Source organism: Cyclopterus lumpus, chromosome 9 (assembly GCF_009769545.1).
Source record: "Cyclopterus lumpus isolate fCycLum1 chromosome 9, fCycLum1.pri, whole genome shotgun sequence".
Classification (NCBI taxonomy): domain Eukaryota; kingdom Metazoa; phylum Chordata; class Actinopteri; order Perciformes; family Cyclopteridae; genus Cyclopterus; species Cyclopterus lumpus.
The window spans coordinates 25,451,658-25,467,007 of record NC_046974.1 but is presented as its reverse complement, the minus strand read 5'-3'; the positions used below and the strand labels follow the sequence as shown (position 1 = coordinate 25,467,007).

Below are 15,350 nucleotides of genomic sequence, written 5' to 3'. Positions count from 1 at the left end.
GCCCTGAAAGATCAAGAGCGCTTTCAGAGTTCCTCTTTTTAGTAGAAAAAGGGACTGTTTACATAACAATTGTAGAGTGTCATTTTAAGAATGTATCATTTTATATATTAATGTTTTATATATATATATATATATAATTACTGTGGCTCAGTGGTGAGCAATGTGTCCTAGGGCAAGAAACTTAACCCTGTATGCCTACGGTGTGTGAATGTTAGTTAGTCCTGATTGGCAGATGGAACCTTAGCCCCTCCCATCACTGTGTGAATGATGTCATGTAGTGTTAAAGCGCTCTGAGTGGTTGGAAGACCAGAAAAGAGAAATACAAGTACAGGTCCATCTACACTATATTGTTGAAATATTGATTCTATATGAACTAGTATCATGCACCAGTAGAACTTGTACCCGTTCCCATGTTTCTGTTGTTGTTCCAGACACAATACAACTTGTCTTACACACATTCAGACCTATATTTCGTGCAACTTATTCTTTATTTCATTTTCACAGATTAAAATACCATTCAAAAAAAAGGTAGACACATAAATGCAGTGATTTAAAAAAGCGTCATGCTGTTGCGTTAGTGGATTAAAAGCACATTCATCTTTGGGTGTGCAGCAACGTGAGAGCCTGTCTGAAGGGTCAGTCTTCGTCATCAAAGGCCACGCCAGTCGCTTGGCGCGTTCTGCAAAAGGAGGACGAGAGGTCGTTGGTTCTCATTCACACATCAGAACATACGCAAATCCTTTATTAGGAATAATCTCTTGAGATGTACCGTCCTCAAAGACAATTATACAACAACATTTGACTAAAAACAGCAAGATAATTAACAGATACCAAATATGACAAAAGAATTATATAATAAATATAAAATCAGAAAGTCATAGCCAAGAGAGCATGACAATGGATCATTCTTTCATAGGTTATAGAAAAGCATTACAGTCAGTGATATCATTAAGTAATCAAGTCATAAGACGTCATTATGGACATGCACAACTGATCCTATGATAAGAAGATGATATAGATACAATATTTCCTCTTAGCGCTTGACTTCATGAGGGACAAGTGGAACCTTTTAGCTCCTGGGTTAATGAGAGAAGCCCCTGGAAGTCGTTTCTTCATCGCCAGCGATGGAGCACAGCTCTGCTGCTGCTGGGGTTCAAACTCTGGAGAGAAAAGAGCAACAACACATGAACATTTCCCCGCCGGCCTCAAGCAGAGGGCAAATGCAAATAATACGGAACGTGAAATATCACTTATTCTTGATGAACATACAGATTCAATATCACATTCACAGGAAAGGCATTCAAGTGAAAGCGTAGACGTATCCTCAGATGGACAGGATTTCCAAAGGCACTCAAATCCCTCCCTAACCAGGAAGCCTGGGCGAATGAGGAGGTGAGGGAGCTCTCCGGGCTGACAAGGAAGCATACAGCATCGGGAGAGCTAGACTGAGCCCAACACCAACAACACCAGAGATGTGACCGGAGGTCCAGAGCGCCCATCATGCCCCCATCATGTTGAGGCCGCGCTGCCAGATGAGCTGAACACCTTTGATGCTGGCGTCAATCTCCTCAACAAAGAGTCAGCTTGAAGTCTGCCCCGCCTCCAGAGGACCGGCCATACTCCCTGCTGAGAGTGAAGCTGCTGGGCCTGATGACCTCCTTGGCCCCGTCCCAAGAACATGTTCCAACCAGCTAACAGCTCATCACTGACCCTGATGCTCCGCCCCCTCCCGTTCACGCTGTACACCCCCGACATGAAGAGAACTCTGGTGTGAAGTTTGCAGATGACACTAAAGCTAACATCTTTTAAATCATGAGAAATAAAGCAGTTATTGTTTTTTTTGGCCATATCTGTCAGCTCTACCTGCTGAATTATCAATACTTTGACGCTACTTCAAATGTGATTGTGTTTCAATGGCAAAAACCTGATACTTTTCTGAAAACTATGACATTTAGAGATGTTTAGTATAAACATATCAGAAGAGGCCTTTGAAACCCACCACGTGTAAATTGTTTAGTAAAAAGTATTAGTGGAATGTAAAACCTTTTCTCTTCTGGCTTTAACACTACATGTCATCTTTCCCCCACTTTAACTAATCATTCACACACGTTCACGGAGCAATTTGCATGGACGAGCTGAGCCGGGGATCGAACCGCCGATCCTCTGATTGAAGGACCCTGCTCTCCACTGAGCACCCTTTGGTATACAGCTTAAACATACCTGTGGGCCGCCTTTGGGGATTTCTCACTGGACTGACAGAAGGAGATCCACCTAGGAGGAACAGTCAGCATTGATTCCAAAATAAAAATCAACAAGCTCCTGTGATGAATGTCCAGAGGGGGATTAATAAAGTACTTATTATTAGACATTCAATCAGCACAAAACCTGATTGTTTTTGAGCTGATTTGTTGTTAACATTTTGAGATGGTACATTGTAGACGCATGTCATCCTCACCTATAATTTAAAGTTATGTGCAAATGCAGCTCCACAAATATGAGCTCAATTCACCTGATGGAGCACTATCCAAATATTTTAATTTCTGATGTATTTTTTACATTTCACATTACATTTTTGATTCAAACATCAATCTAATAACTAAAGAAGCCCCAAGAACCGCTTATGCCCACCACCTAACTGGATTTTAACACATCCTTGACAAAGGTCCTGTTACTACCACATTTTCAGAGGACCATTATTGGACCAAGCTTATCAAAAGTGGCATACAACATGTAGATGTCTCAATGTGTTTTGAAGATATTGACAAATTAATTTTAAAAAGCCATGGCTCAGCACCTCAAAAAGCATGGCATAACACAATCAGACTATACATTGGAAATAATTTGTCAAATCAACACAAAACTCGCAGGACATTTCATAATAATGTTGAACCCTGGTGTATATTTGGATAGCTTTTCTTCCATCAACCTTGACCAATTGTCCTCAACAGTTTCTACTTCTAAACCGTCTACCTGTCTCTTAGACCCCATCCCAACGAGGCTGCTTAAAGACGTGTTGCCTTTAATTGGCACCTCTCTGTTGGATATTGTTAATGTGTCTTTGCTAACAGGCCATGTACCACATTCCTTCAAAGTAGCTGTAATTAAACCTCTCCTGAAGAAGCCCACTCTTAATCCAGAGGTGTTGGCTAACTACAGACCGATCTCTAACCTTCCCTTCCCCTCTAAGATCCTTGAGAAAGTAGTCGCAAATCAGTTGTGTGACTTTCTACATCAGAATAGTTTATTTGAGGACTTTCAGTCAAGATTTAGAAAACACCACAGAGACAGCACTGGTGAAGATTACAAATGACCTCCTAATTGCATCAGATAGGGGACTCATCTCTGTACTGGTCTTGTTAGACCTTAGTGCTGATAAAGGACTCATCTCTGTACTGGTCTTGTTAGACCTTAGTGCTGATAAAGGACTCATCTCTGTACTGGTCTTGTTAGACCTTAGTGCTGCATTCGACACCATCGACCATGACATCCTATTACAGAGACTGGATCAGTCGATTGGCATTTCAGGTACCGCACTAAGCTGGTTTAAATCCTATTTATCAGATCAAACTCAATTTGTATTTGTAAACGATGAAGCCTCGATGTCCACCAACGTTAATAAAAACTGAGAACAAAGAGCATTTACCTTCAGGCTGGGTGAGGCGGTCAGCCATCCTGAACAGCAGCTCCTTCAGCTCCTTTGCAGCCTGTGGGCCTTCCAGTCTGGAGAGGGTCACGCTCTGCTCACCGGGACCGGAGCTCACGTGGAGCTCTGCACTGGTGTCACGCACCACAACAGACCCTTCCCCTCTTCCACAGGCCGACCTGAGGAAGGAGAGAATAAGATTGTAGCCCCAATAATGTTTTTTGTAAATATACAAAAAGAATGTTTCACTACCTTACTTGAATGTTCCACAAAGTGGTTTTAGAGGAGGACAGATCATAATCATAATCTCACCTGAGTTTTAGAATATAATCCTCTGGAGAGTTCAAGGCAAATCTCTGTCTCTAAACAAACGGGTACAGTTACAAACATGGAAGGAACCAAGTCAGTCCGCCGTGGGGGTCTGCGGCGGAAACTTACACACTGGTTCCATGTGTCCTCCGTGTCTTCTGTGCTCCAAACATCGGCTGCATCTGTCAAACTCAAAAAGATGAACAAAAACGTGTTACATCACCTCACACTTGCTGCTGTGTCCTTACACGTTGACATAAAGACACAGATGTCCAACCTAATCCATGACATGGTCTCAGAAATAAGGCATGAGAGAGAAAAATAGCCTCTTGGCTAACTCTGGCACATTTACAGAAATGTTTATATTAATGTGCACTGTCCCTTATCAAATAAACAAATATATATATATATATATATATATATATATATATATATATACATACCTTCCTGACAAGGTCGAAAAGGTGAACACACCTGGACCTGAACGATGCTATCCTTAGTATGCTCTCTAAAGGGCACAGCTGGGCCCAATCCTCCACCCATGCGCGTCACACATACGTCATACATCATACGTCATGCGTCAGGACATAGCAGCCTGACGCTTCTTGGTGTACTTCTCTCTTCCTGTGTTCTAACGCTGCTACACACTGACTCACATTGGGCTTTTTGAACACCACCTTCGACTCACCAGACGTTCCATGTTCCGTGTTCTCGTCGTGTGTAGCAAAGGAACCTGGACTGCTTCTTTGTATCCCACAGAGTGCAGTATGACGGAGGGGACCCGTCCATGTTTCCTTCGAGACTTGACGGCGGCCGACGAGGCCCAAAAAGGAACGTGCGGGTTTCTTCTTCTCACGCTGTGAACAGCACGGGCTGCATACTGCCCCCTACTGTTCAGGAGTGTTACATCCCATCATGTGAACCCGGATATCAGTGCCGTCATGGCGACTGCTTCTCCTTCTGTTCACAGTATCCGAACAGACCTGTTCCTGTCCACCCTCTCTGATCCTGCCATGCACGCTTTGGCTTTCTGCCTCTCACAAGTTATTTTACTTCACAGTTAGCAACTCGTGTGCATCCATTCTAAGTGTTCCTGTGACCATTTCCTCCCTTCGGCTCCTTTCTTTATAGTACTTTCACAGATTTTTGTATTTTGTGATACCCTCCTTCCGTTTCTATCTTCATCCCTCTATCTTCCACTTCTCCATTCCTTTCTTCTGAATCACCTTTCTTTCTCCTCTGCCTTGTGGTATTGCTCCAGTTGTTTTGTTTTGCAAGGCCCTTTGTGCACGTTTATCAGCACACTGCACATGGACACCACCTCTGTCTGGCTTAGCGAACTCTGAGCACACCTGGACCTCTTCACCCAGGATATACAGGGATTAGAGAACCTGGACAACTCTTCTACGAGCCACTGTCCTTTACAGTCTACTTGATTGTCTTCTGTCAGATTGCTTCTTAATGATCTAAAAGTCCTATTTCGATCTACATTCTTCATTCCACCAAGGCACCACTCTCTTGCTGCCATGTGCTCTTTAGTATTATTTGTATAGCAGCATTTACAATGTGGTTAGTACTGTGCGTTGTGCATTCGTCAATGTTTCCTTCAAGTGAGATTATATGTGCTGAGTTCTCACAACGTAGCTTATCAAAACACCATCTAGTGAAATGCATTCCCCTTCTTATATACTCACATGTACATTCACTGTGATAAGAACTGTGAAATGATCACTTCCTAGAGTTGAATCACTCGTAATACTATTCACTGACAAAGACCACACCATCAGTAAGGAACAAAAGTATTTTTATTTGGATTTAATGGGTACACATGTTCACATCCTGATGAGCTTTGTGCTTCATCATCCCCCAAAATGTTTTATTGGACGAGGTGTGCGTGGGCTCTTTGGAGCTGAGGTGGATGTAGATGTAACTATGGTAGGCTTGGGAAGACCAGCGACCAAGGACCTTGACAGTGTGGTCTGGAATCCCATGTCTGGAAGCGGTTGTATCATCTTCAATGCAGAATGACTGAAGAACTTGACTGAGATGGTGATGGAAAAAGAACCAGAAGCATGGTGGGCAAACCTCTGGTTTATGTATGTTCAAACAGATTTGAAAGGGCTCCAATATGAACAAAAGAGGGAAATGGGGAGGTCCAACCTGTTTGGTTTTGTTATGTTTGAGGTTGAATCTAAGATATCTGGGGAGTGGAGGGAAATATTGAATAAGCTTGCGTGTCATGAAGGGCTGGTGGTGGTGGTGAATTCAGAAAGCATGCTAAGAAGAACATGGATTTGAGGGCTGTGGACGCTATGAACCTTAAAGATAAAAGAAGGCTTAGCACTGTGGACCTGGAGTCACAGAGCCACAGCCCATTATATCATGCTTTAAAGGTTAGAACTCACTCAAACCAAGGTACTTGGTAAATGGAGAAGTGCCAATTTATATAATATCTGTTCGCTCAGCATGAGAGGGAAGACTGATGACTGAAACATCTTCTGTAGACAGCTTGTACCTGCTGCTGTGTAATGGCTGCGGGTAATTAAATGACTAAATGTGAAGGAATTTAGTAGGAATAAACCATTGGAGTTTTAAAGGTATTTAAAGTTGTATTTTGTGTACATTTCCAGATGCATAAAACACAGTATATGTCTAAAAACAAAGGGGCAAACTCAACTGAAAGACTTGAAAGGAGGGTCTGAGCAAGTATACATAATACACTAATAACAAGGGGAGTTCCTCTCCAAAATCTGCTAATATCACTACAAGGTTTCAATTATTTGTCTATTTATTCATTTAAACCACCCCCTACAGTACCCTGGAACCCCATTATCTATATTGCCTATGCCACAACCCAGCTGTGTTACACACAAGGCTACTACTTCTATACAAACACTTCATCACTGTCCACTAATCTCATTCTGGTTGAGCCATCGCGATCACATCGTCATGACAGAACCAGAGTGCAACAACGAGGGCTAATCTGTGGAAACTGTGGGTTAGGTCAGTGCTGAATGTTTTCCTAATGTTGTCACTGAGAGTGGTCCTGAATCCACTGGCAGAATCTGAGTGAATATTTGGTGGGGCGGACTGTGGAAAAATCCCTGCCTGGGTAGCGGAGATTTTTCCACAGATTCTCCAGTTTTTTCTTCCAGCCGTAGACAGTAAAAATGTCTATAATGCCCACAAAGTGACGACGATCTGGCCCATCTATCACATGAATTGCATTTTTGCAGTTAGGCAGTAGCCTACGATGATGCTCAAGAAATTCCTGCATTTCTGTGTCCGTGCTGGTTTCTTTCGTTGGCAAGTTTATCTCCTGGAGGGGAATCCCTTCATCAGGACCCTCAGCTGCTGCCAGTGGCTGGCCTAACCCGCAGCCTGTAGTATCTGATGTGACCTCACCCTCTTTCAGTAATGGAATGGTGGGGGGGTTTGACTCTGTGGGACTGTCAACTAGATCCACAGACCTTTGAGAAAGACAAAAAAGAATCCACTTAACACAATTAGAAGGGAAAAGAAGGGGTTAAACTAATATCTCGCTGAACAAACTAAACCAGGATTAATCTGTTTCATAAAACAGTGATAAATTGTTTCCACAGCTGACCACTCCCCTATGGCCATCCTCATAGACCTCCCCCTAATGAACCTTTGGTAATGGTCAATTAGTGAGCTTTCATGGTGTTAGTAGGCTATTGATGAAGTTTGAAGAGAGACAAGCAAGCTGTTTCCCCTGATTCCTGTCTTTATGCTCATGTCCTATGAGCATAAAGACAGGAATCATGGGATGGGCATATTTCCTTGAACAGCAGATTCACTTGAAGAAAGCTTTTCATGAGTATGTAAAACTTCTTCTATAGTTCACTGAACTAACAAAACGATGAAGAATTAGACGAAATGTGTTTTGCTCAAAGGACCTACTTTGTGGTGCGTAAAACAAGGTTTGCCAAAGAGTGTTTCCCTTCCAGCTCATCTCTGTGCAGAGGTTGATGGGCCAGCAGGAGGCTATAGTCCAGCACATTGAGCCCACGGAGGAAGGCAGCATCCACTTTCACTTGATTGGCAAACCAGTCTGTTTCTTGACCTAAAGCAACAACATTTAGTGTGCGTTGCTCAAGAGCATCATTGGTATGAGTACAGACGAGGTACCTGTAAGGGAGCAGACACGTACCTAATGCAATGGACTGCCCTTCAAAGTTATTGTCCTTCAGTACTTTCAGTACTTGTTTCCCCCCCGTGTCAGGGTTAGTCCATCTCCCCACCTCACAGCCTTTAATGTCGTATCTGTGCAACAAAAAGGTCCCAGTTTTCATACAACCATAAAGTTCATCAAATCAACACAACAAATCAAAGCTGAAACATAGACACTGTACCTAATATTGATCCTCTCATCCGGGTAAAACACACTCTGCATCACAATGAAGTACTTCTGGAAAGCAGACAGACAACATTGCATTGTAAGTACTGGTACTCTACAGATATCAGTGGATATGTGTACCTACTAGTTATTCTGTTAATAGAACACCTTCATTTGATTAGGAATAACAATCCTGTGGACACCTGCAAAGGTAAAAGCACAATGGTTATGTTAGGCATTTGTATATCCCTGCAGAACATAGGCCATAGATGAGAAGTTTCACCCTGGTTATTCTTGGGAGAACAATAATGCATATTATCAAATTATCTCAGGATGAAGGACACTTAAAAGTATATAAATAACAATAAATAATTAAATGATCCTTGAATGAATACTTGAATATACAAATATATATATATATGTGTGTGTGTGTGTGTGTGTGTGTGTGTGTGTGTGTGTGTGTGTGTGTGTGTTTTTTATATAAGCATTAAGTAGCATTTCCACTATAAGTGGTATGATACAGCTTGTCCATCCATAACTCATTGTAGGTATCGACAGTCAATCTTTTTTGTTTGATTCTTTTGGAATCGGTAGATTCAGCTCACAACTTGGACCCTACATAGTTGGGTACCAAACTATATCAATAGTGGAGGTGACACCTCTTACCTAGAAACCTCACCATCAGTGAATGAGGGTATTTCTCCAAGTGGGCCATGTATGCCTCCAAATTGGACAGGAGAAATCTCACCTCGCGTCGGCTCTGGGTTTTTAGGAAGAATCTCTTGTCATTCCTAAAACCAAGAATAACCAATAGAAAACAAGAAACAGACATCAATATTAAATAATATGGCAAATACCCAGACTATGTTCAAAGCTTTTTTTTCATGTCCAATAGCAAAACATTGTTAATGTTCGCTTTCTACACTGAGGCTCGCACCACTTCTGGAAACTAGACACTAAATAGGCTAAATAATAAATTGCTGGTTCAGGTTTATAGTTAGGGCTGGTTCAGGTGTATAGTTAGGGCTGGTTCAGGTGTATAGTTAGGGCTGGTTCAAGTGTATAGTTAGTGCTGGTTCAGGTGTATAGTTAGGGCTGGTTCAGGTGTATAGTTAGTGCTGGTTCAGGTGTATAGTTAGGGCTGGTTCAGGTTTATAGTTAGGTCTGGTTCAGGTGTATAGTTAGGGCTGGTTCAGGTGTATAGTTAGGGCTGGTTCAAGTGTATAGTTAGTGCTGGTTCAGGTGTATAGTTAGGGCTGGTTCAGGTGTATAGTTAGTGCTGGTTCAGGTGTATAGTTAGTGCTGGTTCAGGTGTATAGTTAGGGCTGGTTCAGGTTTATAGTTAGTGCTGGTTCAGGTTTATAGTTAGTGCTGGTTCAGGTGTATAGTTAGGGCTGGTTCAGGTGTATAGTTAGTGCTGGTTCAGGTGTATAGTTAGGGCTGGTTCAGGTTTATAGTTAGGGCTGGTTCAGGTGTATAGTTAGTGCTGGTTCAGGTTTATAGTTAGGTCTGGTTCAGGTTTATAGTTAGGGCTGGTTCAGGTGTATAGTTAGTGCTGGTTCAGGTTTATAGTTAGGTCTGGTTCAGGTTTATAGTTAGGTCTGGTTCAGGTGTATAGTTAGGGCTGGTTCAGGTGTATAGTTAGGGCTGGTTCAAGTGTATAGTTAGTGCTGGTTCAGGTTTATAGTTAGGTCTGGTTCAGGTTTATCGTTAGGGCTGGTTCAGGTGTATAGTTAGTGCTGGTTCAGGTTTATAGTTAGTGCTGGTTCAGGTGTATAGTTAGTGCTGGTTCAGGTGTATAGTTAGTGCTGGTTCAGGTTTATAGTTAGTGCTGGTTCAGGTGTATAGTTAGTGCTGGTTCAGGTGTATAGTTAGTGCTGGTTCAGGTGTATAGTTAGGTCTGGTTCAGGTGTATAGTTAGTGCTGGTTCAGGTTTATAGTTAGGTCTGGTTCAGGTTTATAGTTAGGTCTGGTTCAGGTGTATAGTTAGGGCTGGTTCAGGTGTATAGTTAGGGCTGGTTCAAGTGTATAGTTAGTGCTGGTTCAGGTTTATAGTTAGGTCTGGTTCAGGTTTATCGTTAGGGCTGGTTCAGGTGTATAGTTAGTGCTGGTTCAGGTTTATAGTTAGTGCTGGTTCAGGTGTATAGTTAGTGCTGGTTCAGGTGTATAGTTAGTGCTGGTTCAGGTTTATAGTTAGTGCTGGTTCAGGTGTATAGTTAGTGCTGGTTCAGGTGTATAGTTAGTGCTGGTTCAGGTGTATAGTTAGGTCTGGTTCAGGTGTATAGTTAGTGCTGGTTCAGGTTTATAGTTAGGTCTGGTTCAGGTGTATAGTTAGGTCTGGTTCAGGTGTATAGTTAGTGCTGGCTTTTGCCAATACTGCTTTTGTTACATTACATTTTGTTTTATCAAAAGCAACTTACAATAAGTTTTATGGTCATTATTATATATATATCCACTGCTGCTGTTATTTGTGGTAGTTTTCATCATCTTCTACTCTCATTATATATTATATATACTCGACGCAGTCCAGAAAATGATGAACACATCCCTGGAGACAGGAATATGCCCTGAGGCCTTCTAAACTGCTGCTGCCACTGAAGAAGTGTCATTTAGGCAACCTAATGATTTTAGTTGGCCCCAAATCCAAGAGTGATGCTTTACCGGAGAAACGTAGTCATCTAACTCACCCAATCAAACCACAAGTAACAAGTCTGGGATTTATCTTCGACTCTGACTTAAGTTGTGTGAGCCATATTAATAGTGTGACCAAAGTGGCATTCTTCCATCTTAGACAGATTGCAAAAGTACGACCTCTGACCCAGCAAGATGCAGAAAAATGAATTCACACCTTCATCTCACGTAGACTACTGCAGTGCACTTTTGATGGTCTTCTCCAAACCTGTGCAGCTAACAAGAACCAACAAGAGAGAACTCATCACTCCAGCCACTGCATGCCTAAAGCCTCCACAGATGATTAAAGTCCTTATCTTGTGATCGGCTTAGGACCGGCCGACATCACAGACCACCTGTTCCTCTGTGTTCCTCCACGAACCCTCAGACATTCCACCGCTGGGTTTGTAGTTCCTCAAAACCCCTCGTAAAAGAAGATGCAGCTTTTTTCAACCGCCTACACCAAAACATCTCTCTTTCTTTATTTCGCCACGCCTTTTGTTTTTAACAGCACACATCTGTCTTTCAAAAGATCTGTTGGGATTCTTTTTGTCATTTTAAATGTAAAATGTTTTACAGTTTTTGTTCAATTGTTAAGATTTGTTAATTACACTTAAAATGTAACTTCCACTTGTTTATCTGTAAAATGAAGGTTTTCTGTTTTTATTCATTTTTAAATGTACAGCACAGACAAATAGTCCGTATAAAGATATAAAGATAGTAATTATTATTATTATCTAGTGCTGGAGTAGTTCCTTGAAACATGCTGTTGTGTAAGTTGTTTTGTGTTCATGTACTTTTTGAGTTAGCATGAAATAAAGTGGAGGAGTAGTCAGTGGATTGTCTGTGGGTGTAGATTATGTGAAGATTATGCTTACGTGATGAAGAAATCTGCCTTGCTCTTGGAGTTACTGACAAACTGAAGGTAGCAGTTATCTGAGCAGAGGGAGTTCATATATTCCTCCTCTGTGATGTCCAGTGAACGCCTCAGTTTAGCAAACACTGATGCTGCAAATGTCTGCATCTTAAAACCCTGGGGAGCAAAGATTAAATAGAAGCCTTGAAAATGACATGGTGTTTGTTTTAAATAGCTTGACAAGAATGGTTAGAAGAACAAAATGAAAGTATGAATGAATGAGAACTTTTACATATTTAATCATAATTGAGAAAACGATTCAGATAGGAAAAGGTTGAGTCATCCAAAGCTTGTGTTATCCAAAACAAGTTTTCAGCTGGACATTACTACTTACCTCATGAGTTTGCTCTACCTTGACATCTTCAGCTGCAGGCGTATCCTGTAAAAGGAGAAGTGTTTATGAGTGAATTTGTGTCTACAATGTTTCAACCTTTATTAAGTAGGAGTCTTCACCTGGCCTGGTGTGTCCATAGTGGTCTGGATGGAAGCATGCATGCCTTCTTTAATCATGGATGTCAGATGGTAGAACTCGTTGTCTTGGTTGACCTCAAACACCCCGACCATCCTCCATCTCTGTCTCAAATGCCACCAGCGTCTTCGGCGGGCAGCTCTGGAGGTGCCAGCAGCTTTTCTTTCTGCCATCTGTGATACCTGCAGACAGCAGTTTAACAAGTTAAAGAATGACATTCGGCTAGAATATGTTTCATACCTAGACATTTCCACCCTTTCCAAGGGTATCTGTGGCTCAGTGGTAGTCCGCTAGTCCATGTGGATGTGTCCTTGGGCAAGACGCTTAACCCCAAACTGCTCCCATAGATGTTCCTGCGGTGTGTGAATGTTAGATAGTCCTGATGGGCAATGCTGCCTTCCTCAACCCCAGCACACAGCTCACACTCCAGTGGCAGCTGGTGGACATTTTCTTTTTGGTAGGGCCATCCAATCAATTTCAGCAAACATCCCAGTATGGTTCAATGCAAAAAAAGTATCAAACACGCATTTCTACATTCTGACATAATATGGGCATATATATTAATATATAATATAATAATATTCAGTATAATATCATATATAAATACCATATAATAAAAATGAATACAAAATATATATTGTATAGTATAAATCACATATATATATATATATATATATATATATATATATATAATCTAATAGAACATGTATATATATATTAAGATGCCCCTATGAACCTTGTTAGGGTTAAAGTGTGCCTGTTTTTATCCACCTCCTCAATCCTGTGTCCGTCGTCCAGCTGGTAGTGACGTTCACTTTGCCCAATATGGCTGCTTGAGGAGTTCTCATGTGTGTCCTGGTGTTCTCATGTTTTATTAACTCTTCCAACAAGTGCTTCATATCCCTTACTCCCATAACTGTCCATGCTGGATCTGTCCCCGTTGATTTTACCGGGTCGGGTCTTCTTGGAAGAGAAGCGCTGGCCGACGAGATCACGCAGCTTTTGGGCCAGATGACTTTGGCCCAAAGCTGAATCTATTTTAGCACGCTGATTGGCTAAATTGCATATCACTCATTTATATATTTAGTCAGTAATAGGCTAAACTGCCAGAACGATTCGGCCCCAGCGCAGCTGATACATGCAGACACCTCTGAGGGATGTCCACAACCAGTTTAAAGCAGAACTAGTGGTTATTTCTTCTGTGGTGGATGGCAGAAATGCTAACTGTTTCCACAGAAATAAGCCACGCCCCTCTAAGGAGCGAATGAAGCGAATTACGCTCATGATGAAAATGAGGGCGACATCTGATTGGCTACAGATAGGTCTGTTGAAAAAAACCGCATTTGCGAATCCAGCCACGATCCTCAAAAAACATGTGGAGCGATCCACAAACAAATGCTGTGCGATCGTCAAACAAATACATACAAATCCACAAACAAATAGAAGAATCCACGTGTGATTTTTCTTTTACATTTATATAAATCGTAATTTTTTTACGTGTGCATTGTAATGTATTTGGGAATCGTTCTGCGTGCATTCGTGAGTCTAATTTATTTGTAAATCCTTCTGTGTGCATTTATAAATCGAATATATTTGTGAATTGTTCTGTGCGCATTTGTGAATCTTTGTGTTTGCATTTGTGAGTCTCTCTGTGTGCATTTGCAATTATTCAGACTGATCTGACCCCATATTTGAGCGGTGGAAGAAGTATAGTACATTTAGAAATTGGTGGGTTGACATAAATGTGGATGAAAATGTACAGTTCACATTTCCTTAATTGAGATATTTTTCTCCTTGTAACTCCTCCTCCTCCTAATTAAGGATGTCCAAACTTGAAAGACCTTTGCTCTCCTTAGAAAATGACAAGGAGCTGTGATACTAAGGTGTCTCTACCTCTTAAGAGGCCCAGGCGTTGTTCATCCACGAGACACTCCTGAAGCTCTGTCCTGTGAACCGTTAGCCTTCCAGCCCGCCAATGCAGCCCGAAGTGGCTTCGTTGACTGAAGCACCAGCAACTTCTTTTACGGACCGTCTCTCATACTGTAAAGGGGTCTGTAAGACCTGATTAAACACGAAGCTCTTCATCAGGTCCGTCTGGTGGTATATATGGCTGCTTTGTGTACAGCATTAAGACCATGTTCGGTTTTCTCTTTAAAACAGACTTCAAAGTAGAGCAGTCTCCACAGCAACAACATCATGTCATCTCATGTGCAACATCCCAGAGAAGCCCTCAGAGCTTTGTGGGAGCTAAGTCCAGTTCTTCACGTTCACTTCAAGTTTGCAATTTTTCACAATATTTAAAGTGTATGTTCAACAACATAATACTGTAAATGAGTGGACATCATTAATAGCAGAATATGACCCCTTTAACCAACACTATTATCTAATTATGTATTTAGTTGTACACATCCGACAGTTGGTCAGTCCTGGAGCTCCCAAATAGTTCTTGTTTTATGAAAATGGTACATATGTGTTGTTTTACAAAATGACCATATATCTGGAATCAATGGGATCCCTATTGGTTAAACATAGTTTGAACGTGTGAAGACGACTGCTGTCTACTTTTGTCACGTGTATTATTTGGACAATATCTTATAAATATTTAAAGTATATAGATATAAGGAGACACTGATATGTTCAATAGCTAGTTATTATATAGCATTTATAACAAGTTCCTGTAGTTCCTGCGACAGAGTTAGAATTTCATATGTGGTGGTACAAACAAACAACTTGAACCAACGGGGATATTTTAGATGTTCTTAAAGATAAGTACCCATTCACTTAGGGCATAATAATCAGCACTATTCCACACAACACCTGTTGTCCCTAAGACAACCAGTACACGGCTCACAAGCTCATGAAGCTGAAGACATCATACGTCTGGTTTCCAGGTGATCACACATATACTTATGTAGCTCTTACCTGGAGCTCTGTGGACTGTCCCGTTCCAAGGGTTTGTCTTCTCATTCAGTGAGTCTGAAAGGAG

At 41.5% G+C, this 15,350-nt stretch overlaps 2 protein-coding genes across 4 annotated transcripts; both read right to left on the bottom strand.

The window, feature by feature from the left end:
* Positions 1 to 469: 469 nt before the first annotated feature.
* On the bottom strand, positions 470 to 4,810 carry paxx (PAXX non-homologous end joining factor). 2 transcript variants are annotated; one of them, XM_034542552.1, is made up of 7 exons: positions 4,641 to 4,810; positions 4,082 to 4,142; positions 3,956 to 3,999; positions 3,644 to 3,822; positions 2,221 to 2,271; positions 1,067 to 1,160; positions 470 to 679 (listed from the first exon to the last, which is right to left on the bottom strand). In XM_034542552.1, exons 1-7 carry the CDS (start codon positions 4,739 to 4,741, stop codon positions 637 to 639), a joined length of 573 nt encoding a protein of 190 aa, XP_034398443.1. In that variant the 5' UTR covers positions 4,742 to 4,810; the 3' UTR covers positions 470 to 636. The 2 variants fall into 2 exon arrangements, with proteins under 2 accessions (XP_034398443.1, XP_034398442.1); XM_034542551.1 differs by having other exon boundaries at positions 3,956 to 4,005; positions 4,641 to 4,809.
* A 943-nt stretch (positions 4,811 to 5,753) lies between these two features.
* LOC117736965 (phosphatidylinositol 4-phosphate 5-kinase-like protein 1) lies at positions 5,754 to 15,350 on the bottom strand. Of its 2 annotated transcripts, XM_034542651.1 has the most exons (11): positions 15,287 to 15,343; positions 14,258 to 14,425; positions 12,349 to 12,546; positions 12,230 to 12,274; positions 11,858 to 12,012; positions 8,976 to 9,100; positions 8,478 to 8,512; positions 8,326 to 8,381; positions 8,124 to 8,236; positions 7,874 to 8,036; positions 5,754 to 7,422 (listed from the first exon to the last, which is right to left on the bottom strand). In XM_034542651.1, the coding sequence occupies exons 3-11, from the start codon at positions 12,535 to 12,537 to the stop codon at positions 6,984 to 6,986; spliced, it is 1,320 nt and encodes a 439-aa protein (XP_034398542.1). In that variant the 5' UTR covers positions 12,538 to 12,546; positions 14,258 to 14,425; positions 15,287 to 15,343; the 3' UTR covers positions 5,754 to 6,983. The 2 variants fall into 2 exon arrangements, with proteins under 2 accessions (XP_034398542.1, XP_034398541.1); XM_034542650.1 differs by lacking the exon at positions 14,258 to 14,425 and having other exon boundaries at positions 15,287 to 15,350.